General features: G+C 40.6%; 1 protein-coding gene across 2 annotated transcripts in view; it reads left to right on the top strand.

Moving 5' to 3' along the window:
- The first annotated feature begins 8412 nt into the window (after window positions 1–8412).
- Window positions 8413–21241, top strand: part of BEND5 (BEN domain containing 5) — a 721515-nt gene continuing 708686 nt past the window's right edge. Inside the window, exons 1-2 of one of the 2 annotated variants that reach the window (XM_081868270.1) lie at window positions 8413–8890; window positions 16469–16591. In XM_081868270.1, coding sequence (XP_081724396.1) covers window positions 8848–8890; window positions 16469–16591 — 166 coding nt within the window. In that variant the 5' untranslated portion in view covers window positions 8413–8847. The remainder of the gene's footprint in view (window positions 8891–16468; window positions 16592–21241) is intronic. The other variant, XM_081868274.1, reaches the window with a different exon arrangement.

Here is a 21241-nt window from a genome sequence, read left to right as displayed (position 1 = left end):
CTGAAACTATTTTTAAAAATTTAATATAGATTTGATGCTTACACATTTCATTTCTTCTAGTACAGTAGTGTTTTACATTCAAAACAATAATAACCACACACACCAATTATTAATAGAGCAACTCTTTCTATATAACCTATTTTGAAATATGTCCAATTCAGGATACATCCCTTTAACAATGCATCCTTCATATTTACTGCCTGAGCCATAATCCAGTTAAAACAAGGTTCATTGATTTGGGATTATAATGCGTCAAAAACTGTTGTTATTTTCAAACATCATTTCTGCAATAACCTATTTAAAATTATTGCAGAAGTAAGTATATCATACCAAAGTTGTTCACTGTTTAGAAATGAGCTACTATTCAAATAGTAAACACTCATATTAGCCCTCTAAATATAGTTATAACTTCCATTTAAAATAGAACAGATTATGAGCTGTTGCTCCAGATTGAATGCTTCATATTAATAATTTTGGAAAACTAATGATTTTAATGTTAGAATAATTTTGCCACAAACAAAATAGCAATCTTCTTAAAATTAGTAGTAGAATGAAAACTTACATTGTTCGCAGGAAAAAGTCTTGTATGTGTTGTATGAAATTCTTAATCAATCGCAAAGGTTCATTGTACGTATGAACTGAAAAAAACACCTGTTTTTACTTTGTCTATATAGCGTCCTCTGTACCTGAGCATGTAATTTGTGTTACTCCGCCCACAGACCGCCCTGTTTCTTTGTCCTCCAACAATAACAACCTCTGGAAGAAATGGATATGAATAGAACTGGCCCAATTTATAGAAAACTGCACGCTCAGAACAAAAATCCAAAAGCAAAATATGAAGTTTTGCTAATAGTGTCTCCTGACTAAATGTAGAATCTGAAATTTGACAGTGCTGTTAGAGTACAACAGGCAAATTATTTTGTGAACTTACACCCCAAATCATTTTGTCATTTAGATCTACTTCACATTTTTTAAAAATTGAGACTAGACAACGGAGTCTTAAAATAGCTGTTTGGTAAGAAGAGAAAGAATACTATGCACATTTTTAAGATGTGCTAGGGAAGCTTTTATAATACTCTTTTTTAGACGACAACGATAGTACCATTACTGAATAAAAGGGATGGCAACACCTGTCTTTAAACATTCAGAATTTCCATTGATTCTGGTGTGGGTGCATTCATTTTTAGATTGCAGATCAAAATATATTTATTTGATCGGGTCTTTGGGCATGAGAGATGTTGAAATGTTGCAGTACAGTGGTACCTCGGGTTAAGAACTTAATTCGTTCTGGAGGTCTGTTCTTAACCTGAAACTGTTCTTAACCTGAAGCACCACTTTAGCTAAAGGGGCCTCCTGCTGCTGCCATGCCGCCGGAGCACAATTTCTGTTCTCATCCTGAAGCAAAGTTCTTAACCTGAAGCACTATTTCTGGGTTAGCGGAGTCTGTAACCTGAAGCGTCGGTAACCTGAAGCGTCGGTAACCCGAGGTACCACTGTATGGATTTTAACTCTTGCTGTTTCACATGTGGCTACAGCTTTTATAGTTTTAAAATGTTTTATTGGTTTTTTAAAATAATATTTTAGGCTGTAAATATCCCTGAGATTCTCCAGCAGTTTGGCTTCACTCTATTGTCTCTTGAGAAAGACAGAGGCTAACAACTGTTGTGAGTTTAGGTGGGGGTGGTAGACTGTCCTGAGTCCCTTCTAATTCCTGGATCCATCAAAGGTTTAAATCTAATGGGGGATCCCATTGTTGAAGTAGGCAGGCCAGCTTCTTGGTAGTGTCCTTATCATGGGTTGTTAGTATAATATAGGAAGTTGCCAAAGGACAAATGGGTGGGCCCCTTCCCTCACCTGTCTGGTAGTGAGGTGAATAATGAAAGCTGAGTGTGTGAACTAAACTAGAAGCAGGCTTCAGGAAGGAGCTTGAGAATGAGAGCCACAATTGAGTTCTGCTTGAATCCAAGGCTGTGGCTATGGGGAAGCAAGATCTTCTGAGGTGTTAAAGCTGTGAGCCCTTAGGCAGTGGCGGAGCTTCACGCTCCGGCACTGGGGGGAGAGGGCAGGGAGAGCAGGCGGGTGCAGGGCTGGCGCGCGTTCTGGGGGCGTGGCGCCCAGCTCAAGCAGGGGGTCAGCCATGATGGCACCCCACCAGGATTGCGCTGCCGGGGGCGGTGCACTCCCTCCGCACTCCTCTTCCTCCACCGGTGCCCTTAGGCTCAGCTTGTATATACAGTGTTACCTCAGTTTTCGAACAAAATCTGTTCTGGAAAACAGTTTGACTTCCAAAACGTTCGTAAACCGAAGCATTTACCAGTACTTCCAGAAGCATTTACTTACAGAAAACTCAATACGGAAGCCGCGTGGCACGTTTGACTTCCAAAAAGCGTTTGAAAACCAAAGCAGTTACTTCTGGGTTTTCAGCGTTCGAAAACTGAAACGTTCGGCTTCCGAGACGTTCGAAAACCGAGGTACCACTGTATGTGTAAATAACCACATATCAAAAAGACACCACAGTTTCTGCTGTCCCTCATCCCAAGGAAACCAAATCCTGGGTAGGCACTTGGAGTTCCTGGAATCTCATACCGCTCTGGGAGTGGGATGGTGTACAACAATGCACATAAAAAGCATCATAGTGAGAAACTATATCATGAAGGGGCGTAAACTCTTTAAATACTCACCTGGGATTAAGTTCTGCTGAACTCAATTGAGCTTACTTCAGAGTAACTGCATAGGATTACCATTGTTAGACTCGTATGACGGCCTGACTCTCAAGAGCAGTTAACCGTCTATAAGATGGGAGCAACAGGGTTGTTGTGAGCAAAGCTAATACAGACCGAATGAATCTTTGCGGATTAAAACACTTTTAAACAACTGAAGGGGGATAGTTTTTATTGGACATACTAGATTACTTTGTCTTCTAATGCCTCTTCTTTCAGACACATGCAACAATGCTTCGGTGGAAGATACTACCATTTTCTATATTTATAGTCTTCACAACAGGAAACTGGAAACTAAATTCATCAATAGCTTTTATTAAATTGGCCCAGAAAATGAAATCCCTTTTATTGACAGCATTCTTCAAATTGCTCTGCTAACACACCACCCTTTCATATAAATTAGTACCTTCAGTAGCTGTCCCATTGCTGCTACTGTCCATGCTGTGAAAAATCCTGGCTGAATAGTTCTCAAGTAGCAAGTGAGTCAGTCTGCGGCTGCTGTAATGCTTGTAATGAGCATCTGAACATATCTTAGAATAGCTGCAGAGGCACTTTCAGTTTGTGGCAGAGATAGCATTCTCTCCCCATATGTGATTATTCCTCTGAAATAACAATGCTTCTAGTCTCTCAGTTCTACACACAGAATAGCTAACCTGTGGTTGCTGTTCTCCAACTCCCATGACCCCTAACACCATGCTGGCAGGGGCTGATGGGAGGTGGAGCTGAACCTCATCTGGAGGACTTCAAGTCCCCCTCCTGTTCTACACACTTACTATTGATATAAATTAAATTGGCATATGAATGCAAGAGCAATAATCCATGTTTTTAAAGTGGGAGCTATTTGGCATGTGTTGATTAACACTGATAGAGTTATTATGAATTATAAGGGAGTGTCTTCAAACCTTGATGAAAATCTGTGCCTGCCCTTTCACACTGAAATAGCAAAAATGGTTTTTAGGCATACTAATTTGGAACTAGACTGAACAAAAAACTATTAGTGAGTGAAAATAAAAATAATGGGACAGAATTTTGCCAACATAAGTTTTTCATTCTTTCTAGCAATATGATAAAAATGGAACTGCGGAAGTAAGAATCATTCCAAACCTTTTGTATGGTTGTGAAGCCTGATATTTAAGCTGTTCCTAATCAAACAGTATAACACCTGCTGAATGCTGCAAGACAGATTGTACTTAGTATAAAATAAGCAGTTATTTGAAGTATAGGTGTGAAAGGTATCATAAGAATTGAATAGGGACCATATGTGAAATGTGTGCTAAAATGTCAACATAGCAAAAACCATTCTAATCTGCAATTATAGGATCATGCATTTTAGTTGTTCAACAGAAGTAGGTCAAAATCCTTAGCAGATAAATGTCTAATCCAAGATAAACATTAATAAATCCAAAAATAAGATTAAGTCTTTACCTTAAATACCCAACAAGCCAACTGATGCGAAAACCTTTGTCATTTCATAGTGTGCCACTGGCGCAAATATTTGGACCACTCTTTCAAAATATAGAAAATAGGTGTTGTAGAAATTAATTATGTTATGAAGACAGCCATTGAAAGACAAGCAACAGGAAAACAAGTCTGGCACAACAGGTTTCACTAGACACCAGCCAGGATTGCTTTAGGTTTGTTCCAAAGTTATCTTCAGTCTCTGCAGAGTCACAATATGTGGTGACTGACTGTGCATGTCGCTGGTGTTAAGAGATGTATGCAGGCTCCCTTAGCCCCACAGATATGTCTGCCAATAACCTATCGGTCATGGTTATAATGTATGCAATAATAACACTTATGTTCTTTAAAGCATCCTTTGCCCTCCTGGTGGCTCCAGATATTTTGGATTACAACTCCCACCAGCCCCAGGCAGGAGTTGTTGAAGGTTGCTTTAAAGCATGGGTAAGCAATCTAAGGCCCGGGGGCCGGATCCAGCCCAATCGCCTTCTAAATCCGGCCCATGGACGGTCCAGGAATCAGTGTGTTTTTATAGAAGTAGAATGTGCCCTTTTATTTAAAATGCAGCTCTGGGTTATTTGTGGGGCATAGGAATTCATTCATTCCCCCCCCCCATATAGTCTGGCACCCCACAAGGTCTAAGGGACAGTGGACCGGCCCCCTGCTGAAAAAGTTTGCTGACCCCTGTTTTAAAGCATTGGTTGCTTCTTTTGAAACCTGGCCTTTTGCCTATATTGGACTACTACCTGCCCGTGGCTGCTTGTTTGCAGTCTCTGGATCTATGCCTGCCCTGGATTCATTCAGTCATCTCTAGTTCTTTGGACTGACAGCCAGTATCCCAATGCAACACACACCCAAACACCAGGTTGCAACATCTGACCACTTGTGGTTATAACCACAATGGGAATAATAATAATAATAATAATACACCAAATCATAGTTTGGACTATTCCATTAGAGGCACAGCCACTTCTGCTGTGTTGTTAATGTGAAAAGATGAACAGGAGATACACTGGGCAGTTATATGGACTTTTGTGTATACATTCAGGTGACATTATAAGCTAGATACCAACACCTCAACCAAGTGTCATTTTGTTGGAAACTTATAAAACATAAGACTGTTGTTTATATAGTTGTCCTGTTGTACTGCCTGGGATGAATTACTTATTTTTTATAACTGCAGTCAGATTAAACCACTGATTCCAAAGAGATAATGGTAATTTCTGTGCTTACCCAGCCATGAATTTATATTTTTCTGACCTCTTTTGGGGCAATCTATATCTGGAGACCATTTTGCTATTAGAGAGGAGCCACTAGAGAGGGTGTTGGTTTAATGTATCCATGCAGGTCGTACATAGCACCTCCCCTGTGTACACAGTTTACTTGGTTTTAATTATTTTTATTCTGGAAGGTTATGATCAGTCTATGATTTTGGGAAGTTGATTTAGACTCTAAACATTAGAGATTGCCTCTTCAAAGTAAATATTTTTACAGTATTATTTTCTCAGAAGAAAATAAATGTAAAGGTAATCCTGGAATTTTTCATTTTTTTGTTCCCTTTTGTGAAAATGCAGATGGTAGGTTGCTTCAAATAAAAAGAACATAGGAATATACAAAGCCATCTTATACCAAATCAGGCCATTGGTCCAGACACTACATTGTGTGGTAGCAGCTCTCCAGGGTTTCAGGCAAGAGAGCTTTCCCAGTCCTACCTGGAGATGGTGGGCTTGAATGAATCTGAGACCTTTTGCCTGCAGAGTAGAAGCTCTACCACACAGGGGTAGGCAACCTAAGGCCCATGGGCCACAAGCGGCCCACAGGGGTCGTTTAACCGGCCCACGAACTGAGCTGCCTGCTCGGCGAGTCCCCGCGTGCTGCGCTAAACCGGTGCAGTGCAGCATGGTGCGGGGACTCGTTTCCGTGGCACCGGAAATCACATCTGCGCAGATGCCAGAAATCGCAGGTGGGCGCACTCACATACATACATGATCCGGCCCATCGAGGGATCTCCTCTGGAGTGAACCAGCCCAGGCAAGGTAAACCTTGCCGTCCCCTGCACTACCAGCCCTTCCCACGTGTCAGAACTGCTCTCTTTACCACAATACATTCCTACAGAAACATGATGCTGTATGATAATCTAAATTAATGGTGCTCTTGTTGTTGGTTTAAAAAAAGTGAATAGTGGACTCTCCTTCATTGGAGGTTTTTGAACAGAGGTTGGATGGCCACCTGCCAGGGATTCTTTAGTTGTGGTTCCTGGATTGCTAGGGGTATTGGACTAGATGACATTTTGAGTCCCTTCCAACTTTATGATTCTATGTTTATTGACCACTTTTGTAACAATACTTAAATACTTTTTCAAATAAGGATTCCCTTATAATCAATGAATCTATTTTAGTGCTTTAGATTTGCCTCTGAACAGAGCAATGTGTTTGTTTTTTCTTGTTTAGCCATAAGATTCATGCTTGAAATCCTTAAACTCACTTGACCCACATGCTAAAATCCCAGCAGAGCTGACTCAGCTGTTCATCTTCCCCACATGGACGTCACTTTTATTGTGTGTGGAAATGTTTGTCAGATAAAAATATAAAAAGAGAAGACCTACATGATCAGCAAGAAAATAAAATGCACGGTTTTGAGGTTTATGTCCACATGCCATGTTAAAATTTACTTTCTAGAAGGCTCAGTCTCCAATAGGACATTCCAACTGTGAGCTACGTGTGGCAGAGCAGGAACAGGATAGGATAGCTTCTAGGCTACACAGGCGGGGGAGATTAACAGTAGAGGAGTTATATTCTTGCGCTACCAGAATGCCCATGAAGCATTCCCAATGTCAAAGCCAAAAAGGGCAGGAGCAGGGGAAGAATAGAGCTTAAGAAAAATCATTGGCTTATTTAAAGCTTGTTTCCAAGCTCTGCAATGTGCAATATTACACTTGCAAAGGAGACAGTATTAAAACATTACTATTGGAGTCAAAGGACAGGCCAAGATGGCTTCCCTCTACCCACACCGTGCAGTAGAGGATGGGATCTTGGATAACTCTGCAGCCAATAAACTCACAAAGTTGTATAATTCAATAAGGTATACGGAAAGGGTCTACATCTGTCAGTCCACACATCCACAGACTTAGAGCACATAAGCGGAAACCAGTTAAGGGCATTTTGTACAAACAGCGAAGACTTCCAACAAAGAGGAAAGGACAGATTATCAAGATTTGTCATGACAATTGTGCATAGTATATTCCTGAACCATGATTGCTAATCATAACTATGTGACAGATATATAAGTATATAACTATTGAATGGCAATGCCCATCAACTTTGGCTGGGGAGCGACAGTGGTGATGGCAGGTGTGAGCAGGTGGGGGTGGCAGCATGGTGGGAGGAGGGGTGCCCTGGATTTAGGGGGGCCCCAATGTGAGTCATGTGCATGAGTCTCACGCTCAGCCTCCTCTGCCCCTCAAGAATGGGGGCTCAGCCCCGTCCCAACAGAAATGGGGGGCTCATGGGAGGGAATGAAGACACCTTAGCCCTATAGAGCTGGTGCCTATGACTGGAGTTTAGTTCCCTAAACCCAGGGCCAGATTTAGGTTTCATGAGACCCTAAGCAACTGAAGGTAATGGGGCCCTTTATATGTCCAGCTGTCCTTTGTCAACAACAAATTGTCACTGTTTTTTGTGATGAATATATGCTATATGGTAATTTATGTACCTAACAGGTATCTAAAGCCATTTGCACCTGCAGAATGTAGGCACCCTATACATATATAGAATCAAGCAAACCAGTGATATTTTAGGGAGCAGGCTAGCAGGCGGGGCCCATTACTAACATCATAGGATGTTAGTCATAGGATAACACAACACAAAGCACTGTTGCTGTATGTAGGTTTTATTTTATTTGTTTTTATCTTATATTTTGGAAATGTACATCCAGGTTTTTTTTCCCTTTAAATTTTTTGGGGGCCCCCAAGAGAGCGGGGCCCTAAGCTATAGCTTGTTTAGCTTATACTCAGTGGCATAGCGTGGGTTGTCAGCACCCGGGGCAAGGCAAGTAATTTGCGCCCCCTAACCCGTGGATTTTAGCAGGGGGCAGAGAGCTGCGAGTGCGAGCGCGCCCCCCACCCAGATGTTGCGCCCGGTGCGGCCGGCCCCCCCTGCACCCCCCACGCTACGCCACTGCTTATACTGTACATAAATTCGGATTCCTCAGCCCTATAGAGTTGGCGCCTATGACTGGAGTTTCGTCCCTTAAACCCCAAGCACAGGGTGTATTCGGAAAGGGTTATCGTGCAGTTCGGGTGATGCGTGCGAAATTCCTGTTGAACTCAGTAGGGCTTAACGTCCGAGTAAGCCTGGCAAAGCTTAGGCACAAATATGTAGCCATGGGGCTCGATCCTGTGGCATGTTTACTTGCAAGTAACCTCCAGTGTGCTTAACGGGGCTTATTCCCTCCCGTGCCAGCGTGCCTTTGGACATGAGCCTTCCTCAGAGAGTCGCCTGGAACTGGTCGCCGTCGCCTCTCTGGGCTCTGGCTAACCCTTTCCCCCTCCCTCGCGCCGCTCAGCTTTCCAGGAGGAGCAAAAGAAAAGGGGGACTCCCCTGGCTGTGACGTGCGTTGCCATGGTGACGTCCGGACAGCGTCTCGCGGAGGGAGGGGGGGGAATGAAGGGATGAAAACAAACATGGCGGAGAGGAGCAAGACGGCAGAAACGGGTCAGTTATTATTCTAGCGGCAGTCCCGGGCGGCGTGGGGTTGAGGGGCGAGGGAGGCGAAGGCAGGAAGAGCTGGCTGGAGTCTATGGAAGCGAGCGACGGGCGGTGGAAACAGCCCTGGTTTAGGCGGCAGGGAGGTGCGGCCTTGGCGGAGGGAACCACCGAGGGAACTTGGGGCCCCGCTGAGGCTTTGGCGGGGGACGACCTTGTGGGGGGGGACAGAAGGAGCTGTGTGAAGAAGCCCTGCCCAGAAGGCAAGGGAAGCGTCGCCCTGCTGGAATGCGGGGGTCGGAAGAAAGCCTGCTCATAAAGGGGATATCTGAGGGGTCAGACCCCCACTTTGGTGAGGCAGAAAAGGAGGCCCCCGCTAGGAGAAGGGAGGTTTAGGGCACAGGGAGGTTTAGGGCACAGGGAGGTTTAGGGCACATTTCACAAGGTATGAGGTAATGGTGGTGGGGAGTCGACGAGGGCCGGAAAACAGCCAGAAAAGCAATTCGGGGATCCACTTGGATTGCAATCCTGTGCAGACGTACAGGGGAGCTGAGTAAACATGTTTAGGGTTGCTCTGTCCTTCAGAAATCGCAGCCCAGTCTGGAGGAGTTTGATTATGTTTAACCCCAGAGGAAAGCATTGCTGAAGGACTTGCTCCATACAGATGTGCATCAGATTGCAGTCGTTTTTAAAAGGGATCATGCTGACAGTTCAAATATGTAAGAGGAAGGAGGTACTGAGAGATTAAGGTTTGCCCTCCGAAGGTAACATACTGATGTATAAATTTATGAAAATCCTACTGATGGGGATTAAGTTGCTTGCTATCAAGTAGGGTGTGAAGTTGCAAACTTTTATAGCCTCAGACTAAGGCATTTTGAATGAGAGAAAGACATCTTGCTCTGTTGGGTGCTGCATATAAATATGCAGAGAGGTGTGAAAATTAGTAAAAGCATGAGAGGGAGGAGAGCTGTTCACACAACTTTGTAAATCTCATATTTAGCATCAGAACTATTTTGCACCATCTTCACGCTTTGGGAGCAGTGCCTAATCATACCTATGCTGCCATGAATAAAATGCATTTTGACCCTTCTGAATTCTAGTTTTTCTCAAAGGCCCCACGTATTTCACTAATTTAGTACAGTTTACATTTCTAGATGTATACTGTATTAGAATGTCAAACTGGCAGACACCGCAATCCTTGACATGTCTATTTAGAAATAAGTCCTACTTTGTTCAAAGGTTAATGTCTGCAGGACTGCACCCTAAAGAGCTTTGTTCAGATCTTACCTCACTGTACGTAAAATGGATTTTCATTTTTTGTAAAAAAATATCTGAAGCAAGGGGGGAGAGTTGGGCCCTTAAAAAAATTATATTGACATGTGCAGTAAATGTAGAGAGAGTCCCATATTCCAAGACGATCTAATCTATTTTATCAATATAACACTTCTTTTGTGGGGGTATTACATTTTCCTTGCAACAGAATATTGTGTTTTGTGTGCGGGAATTATAGAGGTTTTCCCCCAATGCCATGTAAATTGTGAAAGCTGTATATAGAATGCAGTTGTATGAGTGTCACTGGGACCTCTTTGACTGTGTCTAGGCCATTATTGTAGTGCAGTTTCCCCATTCATTGCTATTATGTGCTTTTAAATAATTTCCTTCTCATTCTACTGAGGTAAACATTGCCCTACAGTGCCAATTAAGCCTAGCAGTGTTAACATGACGCTTTGGCACTTTTTGTAGTTGCTATATATCAGGGCTATTCTCCTTCACATCTGGAGGAATGTCTTAGAATTTCATTAACTTGAAGTGGGGGTAGAAGTTTAGTTATCTGCAGTTTCTTTGGATTTAAAAAAAAATTAAAGCGGAGAACACAGTCTACCTGCAGTGAGGTCATACTCCACCTCAGTTATGCAGGGATGAGTTTCATGATGCTGTCTTTTAAAAGAGACTTGTGGGAGTACTGCTTGAAGCCTAAGTTTTTGGTAGCAGCTCACTTTCTTTTATCATATGGAAGAGGATTGACATTTTGCTTGTGGAATCAAGATTTTATTTATTTACCTGAAGCATTTTTAACCTGCTCTTCAGCCAAAAAAGGTTCCCAGATAGACTTACAAAGATCAGTAATATGACAGTCCCTGCACTCAGGCTTATCATCCTAATGACGTGACACAAATGTGTTTGGAAGGGAGGAGGAAAAAAGCAAAAATCAGGCAGAAGGTTTTGTAAGGACCACTTGAAATGGAGATAATGTGAGGAGTGGGAAACTTATAGTTTCTGGTCCCTCAGAGCAGAGCTAATGGAGTGAACCTTTTCATTTCTTTTGCATCATGGTGAAATGTCTGCTGCTAGATGACAATTGATAGAAATAGGAGCTGGCTTGTCAGCAGAGATGGTGGTGGTGTGCTTTCTCTCCTCTCCGTCTCTGCTGCAGCCTTTATAGCAAGAATAGTGAATCTATGACTCTAGATGTGGTTGCACATCAACTCTCATCAGCACCAGCCAGCATAGCTAATGGTCAAGGGTGGTGGGAGTTGTAATCCAACAACATTGGGGAGCCATAGGTTCTCCATCATTTCAGGAAGATCGAAAGAAGATCTTCTTGGTTTGATACCTTGTTAGGGGAGTCACCTTCTTTGTGTATTACTACTCTCAATGTCTACTACTGGTAGTCTCCTGGACACCATGTCTCCTTATGTGAAATTGTACCTTATTACCTTCCTTAGATTTTGTGTCCATGTATTTTATAGTGTCCATGCATCACACAGAAACACAATACTAGCTGGTATCTGTATTGGAAATTGATTTTAAGTATATGCTGTTTTTATTTTAAACTAGATAGATAGATAGACAGACAGACACACAATTGTTTTTAACTATTTTTATATATGTATCTGTTTAAAATATTTATATATATGTAAATATACTTTATTATAGTGTAAATTTCTTTGAAATACCACATAGAAAGCATATAAGGAAATAAATAACAATAAAATGATAGCCAGAACTAGGATTTTGGAAACTAGTAGTGTAAACAGCACAGTGTGCAGGGATTATAGACTGGTGAGAAGAAGGGACAAAGTCTGGATTGTTGCCTATAGGGACTGACATTCTTATTTATCCCTCTCTTACTCAAAACAAAAAAGGCCTCTTGTGAGGCCAGTAACAGTCTGGGGATCTAATTTTCACCAAGTAAGTAACTTTTAAAACCAACTGATTTTTGTAGTTGCAGTAGGGGTAGTAACAACCATGGGAAATGTGGATTTCAAAGTAACTGACATCTGTCCTCTTGTCTGGCTATCATTTGAGATGCTTTCCAAACCTGTTGGAACTTTTCAAGCCACACATCTACCCTCCCTTATCTTAATGTTTCATTGTTCCTTTGAAGTGGTAAATTCTGCTGGCTAGATTGTTTTGTTGTATAAAAACAACAGCAAAGAGTCTTGTGGCACATTAAGGACTAACAAATTTATTAAGGCATAAACTTTTATGGGTTGAAGTACACTTCATCAGCTGCATCAAATGTTATCTTTAGTTGGTAGGTTCTGTCCACATGGGTGTAGAAAAAAGTAACAAAACTTATACCACCATATTCAAGTGATATAATATAAATTATTAAATTTGGCTATTCAACAGTGGGATCCTAAACTGGAGGAAAAGGATTTTATACTACCTGAAGATTCTATTTCATTCTCAGAGGAACATTTTCTCCAACTTCTTGATAAAGTTACTGAATTCAGTTTTCTTTTATGTACCGGTATGTGTTGTTGCACACCACCCCAATTGCTGAGTGGTGCAAGATTCCAGGGGTTCTCGGCCCTTACCCAGGGTTTGTGTTTCCTTTTGGAAATGAGGCACAGCAGAGACCATGGGTCTTTATGATACATGGTTTATTACACCTTAAGCCTGTGATGGAGGTGTTCACAGCATTAACACCCCAAATGCGTCTTATTTCTTCCTTAGTCACAGCATGGCTCGCTCTCTGTGCTTGCTGCTTTGCTTCTGGCCCACATCACTGCAAACTCATCTCTAAACTCTGCCTTTTGTCCTTCTCACTAACTTCAGTCTGGGGGAGCAGCCCCACCCATTTGCTATCTCTCATGGAGCTCCTTTCCTTTGTTTCCCTTGTTGACCCATCCCCCAGGCAGTCACCTCATGAGGAAGCTAACCTGGCTTGTATTTTAACACTTGCTGGATTCAGGGGTTCAGGAAGCTAGCCTAACTTGATTATCTTTTAACACTTGCGGGGTTCCAGGGATTAGAGGGGTCTGGCACATAGGCATAGGATTTTTGTTAGGATTTTTTTTTTTTTTAAATCACAGGTAAAGATACCACCAAAGCGGTGACATTACAAGGGGCACGCTTGGGTTGGGAGGCTGGCTTCTGCTGTGGGGGCGCATAGAACCTCAGTTAACTGAGTACTTTCAATGCTTTTCAATAATTTTTGTGGCTCGGGGGAGAGGGAAGCTGCCCCGCTGCCCTCCCTTGGTTATGCCCATCATCTGGTACCCACAAACTCATAGCAATACACCCACCCACGAACACACACCGCTTTGTATATTTACCTGCCAACTGAGAACAGCATTACATGCATCTGATAAAGTGGGCTCTGATCCACAAAAGTATATGCCATAAAATTTAGTCTTTAATGTGAACTAACAAAATTGTTGTTGTGGCTACACTAATGCAGTTAGCCTGCTGGAAGTAATGTTATAAAGGAATCTAAACTGGATAATGCTTTGTACCTACTGTTAACATATTAAGGTTGAGATCATATTCATCGTACATGCGAGTAAGTTAAATTGACCTCTGGGATTTACTTCTGCTTGTATTGTTATCATTTGCTGATCCTAAACAACATCTTAAATTAGCTTAGGGCAAATACTAAATTCCTCCTTCCCTTGAAACCCTTCTCTTGAAAATATGACTATGGAAAAGGGCAGTGGACCTTCTTGCTGCTGGAAAGCAGGCCCTTACAGATTACCCAAAGGGAATACAGTGGTACCTCAGGTTAAGAACTTAATTCGTTCTGGAGGTCCGTTCTTAACCTGAAACTGTTCTTAACCTGAGGTACCACTTTAGCTAATGGGGCCACCCACTGCTGCCGCGCCACCGGAGCACAATTTTTGTTCTCATCCTGAAGCAAAGTTTTTAACCCGAGGTACTATTTCTGGGTTAGCAGAGTCTGTAACCTGAAGCGTCTGTAACCCAAGGTATCACTGTATAGTCCTTTATAGAAAAAAGATCTCCCACCCTTGAGTTAGATGTGGGATGGTTCATAAGTCCTGCCCAGAAAAAATAACCTCTTCAACCATCTCTCCAATAGCCTTTTCTTTCCACTTTACTTTACAAGGATAGGTAATCTACACAGGATTGGTGCTAGGTCTTAACCTCTGAGGCACAATCTGGAGGAATAGTGTTGGGTCAGACCCTGTAAAAAATATGAAGAGTTAACTTACTCAGAGGAACAGTACAACAACTGGCTCTTGAAACAGTTTCGTTCAGATTGTTAAAGAACATAGTGTTTCAAGCTCTGTTCCTGAATACCATGCAGACTTAAGCACTTCTCAGTGTTTTCAGTAAAGTACATTTTAGGATAATTTGCCCTGTCTTTTTGCTATTTTAAACCACTTTTCTTTTCCAAAGATTAAGGAAAAGACTGGCGATTGCAGACTTTGGCAAGAGTAATAGTTTAGCAATAGCAGTTCTTTCTGATTTAGTCCTATTAAAGTCTACTTTGCTGTACACGCTCTGTAGAAGGAAATGTTACATTCTTTGTCAGATTAGACTACTGTAGTTTGGATCTTTCTTTTACAGAAAAGTGCAGTGATGTTATAATAAGTATGAACTAGATAAAATAAAACACAAATGACCAATTTCTCATTAAAGAGGTGCTAGGTTTGTTGCAAAGAAACCATGCATTATATTTAACTAACTTGGTTAAACAAAAACTAACAGATATCAAAGTCTTTCCAAATTCTAATTTGAAGAGGATATAAAAGTAATCAGTCTCAGAAGTACTGAAAGTAATTGTGCTACACTCTTGCTTTTACTGATGTTGAAAAATAATTTTTGGTAGAGCAATTGATGTTGGCATCTGTGCATCAGGTTTGGTATTTGAGAGCAAGCAAGTAGGAAAATCACCACAGTTTTCTTAAAGGAAATGCTGTGCTTTCCATAGATATGAACTCCCAGATAATTTGCCTGGGTTTAGGGATGCTTTCAGAATTGTCTTCATTTGGAGTTAGTTGTGCTAGCAAAGTGGAGCCAATGCATTAGAAATCCTGCTCTGTTTTGTTTGTTTCTATTTTATTTTTTATTTTTTTTACAAGCAACTGCTATGCATGCACTGTTTGATGCAGCTTTCCGTTCCTTCATGTTTTATTACTGCTGTGCACACATGAATTGATAAAATAGTGTGTGATTGTGTATATGATTAAACCAAGATTCTAGTTGTATAGTGTTTTACCTATGCACATGTGCCCAAGGAGCATTTGTGAAACATTAGAGAAATGAATTAGGTAATCCTCTAATTTCTAACCAAAAGCGTATGTGTTCATTTTAAATTAACAGTTGATTTTCCCACGTAATTGAATATAAATGTAACTATATATTTACACGATAAAAGCAGTGTGTCAAATTAACCCAATATATGCTTTTCTGAAATCAACATTCCCAGTTAGGACACTGAATCATTTGAGAATGTGAGTTCTTGATTACAAAGGGAGAAGAAAATAGTAGTTAATGTAAGTAAGCAGAGGGCTGCATGCTGCAGCCATAGGATGGCTGACCAGCAGATGGAAAAAGAGGTCTCCCATGGCCTTACTTATTTGACCATGATTTGAATTTTAGCAATTTTATGCAGTGATATGGATGAACCCTATGTGTATTATTCCATTACCAGTGCATTTGGTTAGAACAAAATTCATAGGATTCCAGCATAGGGGTGCACAAATGCTTGGATCTATTCCCTTATTACAGTACACTAGCCATCATCAGCAGTCCATTGAAGCTACTGTGCATGGCAGCTGTGAATTTTAAAGCCCATTGTAGGAGCTCTGTTTTAATGTTTGTGTACCACCTTATCTAGTGCACAATTCACTGGTTGAATTTGCTGGCCATCTGATCTGGGAGATGGTGATCAGGTTACCACAGTGTCTTGCTGTGGAAAATGTTTATAATATATGATGTGACTGTCTCTTTAGGGAAAGCTCTGAACTTCATGCTCTGCAGTGCAACTGTGGGTCTATTCTAAATAATAATTAGCCTCACACATGCTGATGGGGTCCTATGCAAAATACAGTATCTAATAAGGCCTTGTTTCTAGACCACCTGTTATTGGGGGGTGTTGAGGCAAGGTAATTGCCATTGCCAGATCATTAGCTCCTGAAATCTCATTGCTACTGGGAAATGCTGTTTATCAGATACTATTATAGAATATACTTGGAAAACATCATAGCATATGAGTGAGTATTATGTTTCATCACCTGTACAAACTATTAAAATTGCAAAGGAAGATAATCTCTGTGTTCTATTTTGGTATCAAGTTTACAATAATATCTAATTAACTTATTTTTATTCCAACAGGTAGTGACATAGGAATAGATGAAATTATCACAGGAAACTTAAACAAATGCACCGCTGTTCCACCAGGGTATTTTGGACAACCAAAAAAGGGACATCTCATATTTGATGCCTGCTTTGAGAGTGGTAAGTAGAATGTTATTTATAAAACAATAAGATGTTGCAGACATCTATGAACTTGCCAGCTTAGACCACAAAACGTTTATAAACAGTGATAACCAAGAATGTCATACTTTGTGAATTGATTTCAATTAGTCTATGTTTTGGATGTTGCCAATGTATACATCATGTGTTGAATGTTGCTTCAACATGCATAGGCAGACTTGTACTACTGTGAACATAATCTAGAGATATGGAACACTGATGAATTATTCTGGCCACTGTCGTCATCATTTCATTTCTATAAACTTTTCTCTATATGTTACTCTTAGGCCATGACAAAACTTCAAGAGAATAAATACATCAGCAATGCATTGCTATTCTTCATATGTCCATGTATATACAATTTAAAACAGTTTCATAATCACAAATAATACAATAACCTCAAAATAATTCTTTCATAATTCATTACTAACAGGAAGAAAGTGAGATGCCATGTCACCCAGCAGGTTGTAGCAGCAGAGTAAATCTTTTTAAAGACCCACAGAAAAGGATGGGTCAATCCTTAGTCCTAGATGTTGGCAGGAACAAGATAAAATTGGTTTTGTCCAGAATGATTTTATCCAGTCTTTTCTATATAAATATTCACAGGACAAGGAACATTGTTCGTGTTTTGTAAACAGAAAGTCCTAGGTTCAATCCATTATATTGTTGGTTTAAAAAAATCAGAGGTGAACTCTCTTTCCAATTGCAGTACTCATTAGTGGTCTAGAATGACAAGTATAGTATAGGACAGATTTCTATGTCCATAGGGAGTAGTGTAGTTGACTGTTCTTCAGCTCTCTAGGTGTTATTTTGCAAGGTGTTTTCCATTTTGACTTCAGTTGACATCTTTGAGAGATATATGACTAAAATGTTTTGCAACTCTGAACACTTATTAGTGTTTTACTTGTGAGGTAGAGGTTTCATGAAATTATTTTTCTGACATTTAGTTTATTTCTTCCAGAAAACTCTTGCAGTTTTAAAGTGGAATGTTGTCTCTTTGCCCTATTTGAACATAATGGATTGGGGGTCATAAATAAGTATTGGTTAGGTCATAAGTTTTAGTTTTGATACTTCTGCTCAGAACAAAGTGCTTTCAAAATACTCCATAATGATGTTGAAAATAGTTGGCCTTTGTAAAGGTTCCTTTTTTTCCAGCTTGTTAACTTTAAAATGGTAAGTAACCTTCAATCATCTTCTAACTTGTATTTATCCATTTTATCTATATAATAGTAAAGTGATAAACAATGTTGCACATTTAAACTAGTTAATACAGCTAGGTGCTGGTATAATCTCTAGAATATTTTTTGTTGGGCAGTACACATGACAAAGTTAACTAGCTATATTTTTGTTTTGAAAGCAATTATAATAGAAGCAAAGAATCTGAGGGACCAACAACAGCAAGTAAATGTTCAAAGTCCACGCTTTCCTCACCCATTGTGGGCAACAAAAATGTTATCCACTCCCCCTTTTGTACTTGCTCTAGATATCATTTGGTTCCTATCCTTTTTGAGAAGTAGCATTCTGCTACATGTGTTTGCATGCAATTTTTAGTCAGTATTAGAACTGTGGATTCTAGAATTGTGGGGTGTCTCTTGTTCATAGCTTTGAACTCACTAGGTGTCTCTAGACAATCTCAAGCACAGCCTTCCCACCCAGCATATGCAGAATTATTGCAGCTGTTTGAGGAGCGTTTATATAAATTATCCTGAGCACTCAGAAATACTGTATAAACAACATATGTTGTTTGAAATTTTCATGCAGGCACTACCCTCCATATCTTAGTTGGCAACACTCAAAAAATAGTTTTGGACAAAATTGGTTATTTAGGTCTGAATAACTGCATAGACTTTTCTATTCACACACGTTGTTGTTTAGTCGTTTAGTCGTGTCCGACTCTTCGTGACCCCATGGACCAGAGCACACCAGGCACTTCTGTCTTCTACTGCCTCCCACAATTTAGTCAAACTCATGCTGGTAGCTTCGAGAACACTGTCCAACCATCTCGTCCTCTGTCCCCTTCTCCTTGTGCCCTCCATCTTTCCCAACATCAGGGCCTTTTCCAGGGAGATACGGTATTCACACATACACACATGAAAAAGAAGCTTATTGTGGGTAGCGTCACATCATTTTGACTGAGTGTGTCCTAACGATAATCATTTTTAGCTTAAAATGTTACATCAATGCCTTTGATAGATATCCTTATAGTAGTATGTTGAAGAAATTGTTATGATGGTTCACAAATATTGCAACCGCTACTCAAGGAAATTGTTTTATAACTACTTTTTTGTAGCAACTCATCCTGTTTCCAGATGCCTGATGTTTTATTATTTCAGTGTAAGATAGAACTTACACTGTTGTTATATAATCTCACTTTGTGTGTGTCAGGGCTCTGGCTTTAAAATGGAAATTATACTTCAATAAAGACTTTTGTACATAATATCAGCCTGGCGTTGGTCCTCTGTGAGCTGGGACCTAGAGGCAGCCCTGACAGTGTGTATCATAGAATTGTAGAGTTGGAAGCAATCTTAACTAAAGTATCCATGGCAGATGGACATCCGACCACCTGCTTAAAAACCTTCAATGAAGGAGATTCTACCATCTTCTGAGGGTGTCCATTCCACAGTCAAACAGCAGGATAGGATGTGGAGGATATACCGGTAGATCTAAACTAGATATTTGTCATAGCCTGGTTCAATAAAATTTGAGACCAATGAAATTTAAAAGAGATTCCAACTAAACATTAGGAAAAACTTTCTGACAGTAAGAGCTGTTCAAGAGTGGAATGGGCTACCTCAGAAGGTGGTGGACACTCCTGCGTTGGAGGTTTCAAAACAGAGTTTGTATGGTCAAAGTCTCTCAAGCGTTTTTTCTGACCCATACTTTCCTCAGGCCAGGGATTATACGCTTCTTAAAATAACATAACACTTGACACACAATTAAGATAATGGCGTTTTCATCTCTTTTAGCAGCCGAGGCCGGCCCGCTGATAAGAGAGAAACAACGAGCAGCCTGTAGCAGTCTGGAGCAGGGCCAAATCTCTCAGAGAGTTTCCATAGCATGCGGCTGCAGCAATTATAAAATACTTCAAAAACTGACTGGGTCAGTTAAGATAAAATATAAAAGATTAAAAGAAGATTAAAAGAAGTCTGAAGAGCACCGGTAAGCGCGTCTTACCTCGGCGCCATGTTGGCCCCTCCTTTGATTCCTGCATTTTAGGGGGTTGGGTTATATGGCCTTTGGGGGTCCTAAGTAATTCTCTAAGTGAAAACTGGGGCTCATGTAAGCACCATGAAGAAACACACATTTTGCATCAAGAAATCCATAACACACTTCACTTGAAAACACATACAATCACAGAAATAAATGTGCATGTGCAGTTATTGTTATTTTATTTGGACAATTTATATTCTATTTATAGTTAAACTCTTAAGTGGTTTGTGTGTATATTGATGGTGAATATTCCAATAAATATAGCAGTGTTTATTTTGAATTGATCATGTTCATTTGGACTGTGTAATATATTTGTGCCTATGTATAGCATAATAGATACGGTGGAAGCTAATTAAAAAACTGGAAATGGGGAAGGAAATGTAAAGATTGGTTGTGACTCAGTCTTCATTTAATTTTAGTAACTACCTGAAAGATGATAATATGCTATTAAAATCACTGCTCATAAGTATTTTATGAGACATATTCTGGCAACACGTGTAGGAATAAAAAGGGGGAAGAATAATGCTTTTATTTTAAAATTCCTAGATAATGAAAACATTTGTTCAGGAAATGCTTTTTGAAAAAAATGAATACTTTATAACCTTTTTGATATGTTAAATCATTTTCTGTTCTCCTGAAATTGCTATTTGTATCACCACAATCAGACCAGAGCACTGAATTTATTTACTCATTTATTTATTTTTATAATAAAAGCAATAGACCTTTCCCTCCCCCTAACCGTCCCCATAGGGGCATTTGAAGGGCTATCTTTCCATGAGAGCAGGGGCAGGGGAGAAGAAGCAATGTGACAGCTTTTTCTTAACATGCAAGAATTATGCATGCTATGGTTATGTTCTGCTTGGACTACTGCAATGAACTCTGTGGGGCTTTCTTTGAGGGTGACTCAGAAACTACAACTAACACAGAATGCGACTTCCAGACTAGTGACTGGGAGTGGCCTCCAGGACCATAAAACACGGGTCCTAAAAGATCTGCATTGGCTCCTAATACGTTTCAGAGCACAATTCAGTGTTCATGCTGACCTTTAAAGCCCTAACAGGTAATACCCGTCCCACATAATCGATCACATGATGTGGCACATGCGCATCATTCAAATGGCAGTGCCCATGAACTGGGGGGTGGGGGTGGCCTCCTCAAATATATTATTGCGAGGGCCGAAGGGACCTGGTCCCCTAGGAGTTGGCTGCTGTGCCTGAAGGAGAGCTTCACTCCCATAGTTAAGTCTGCACATTGAAATCTAGCTCTCAGGACCTTCTGGTGGTTCCCTCACTGTGGGAATTGGAGTTACAGGGAACCAGGCAGAGGGCCTTCTTGGTAGTGGCACCCGCCCTGTGGAACGCTGTCCCATCAGTTGTCAGACAGATTAAAAAAACCTACACAACTTTCTGAAGACATCTGAAG

Source organism: Podarcis erhardii (genome assembly GCF_964252035.2).
Source record: "Podarcis erhardii genome assembly, chromosome: 6".
Classification (NCBI taxonomy): Eukaryota; Metazoa; Chordata; class Lepidosauria; order Squamata; family Lacertidae; genus Podarcis; species Podarcis erhardii.
Note: the sequence above shows the minus strand (reverse complement) of the source record. Positions and strands in the feature narration are given on the sequence as shown.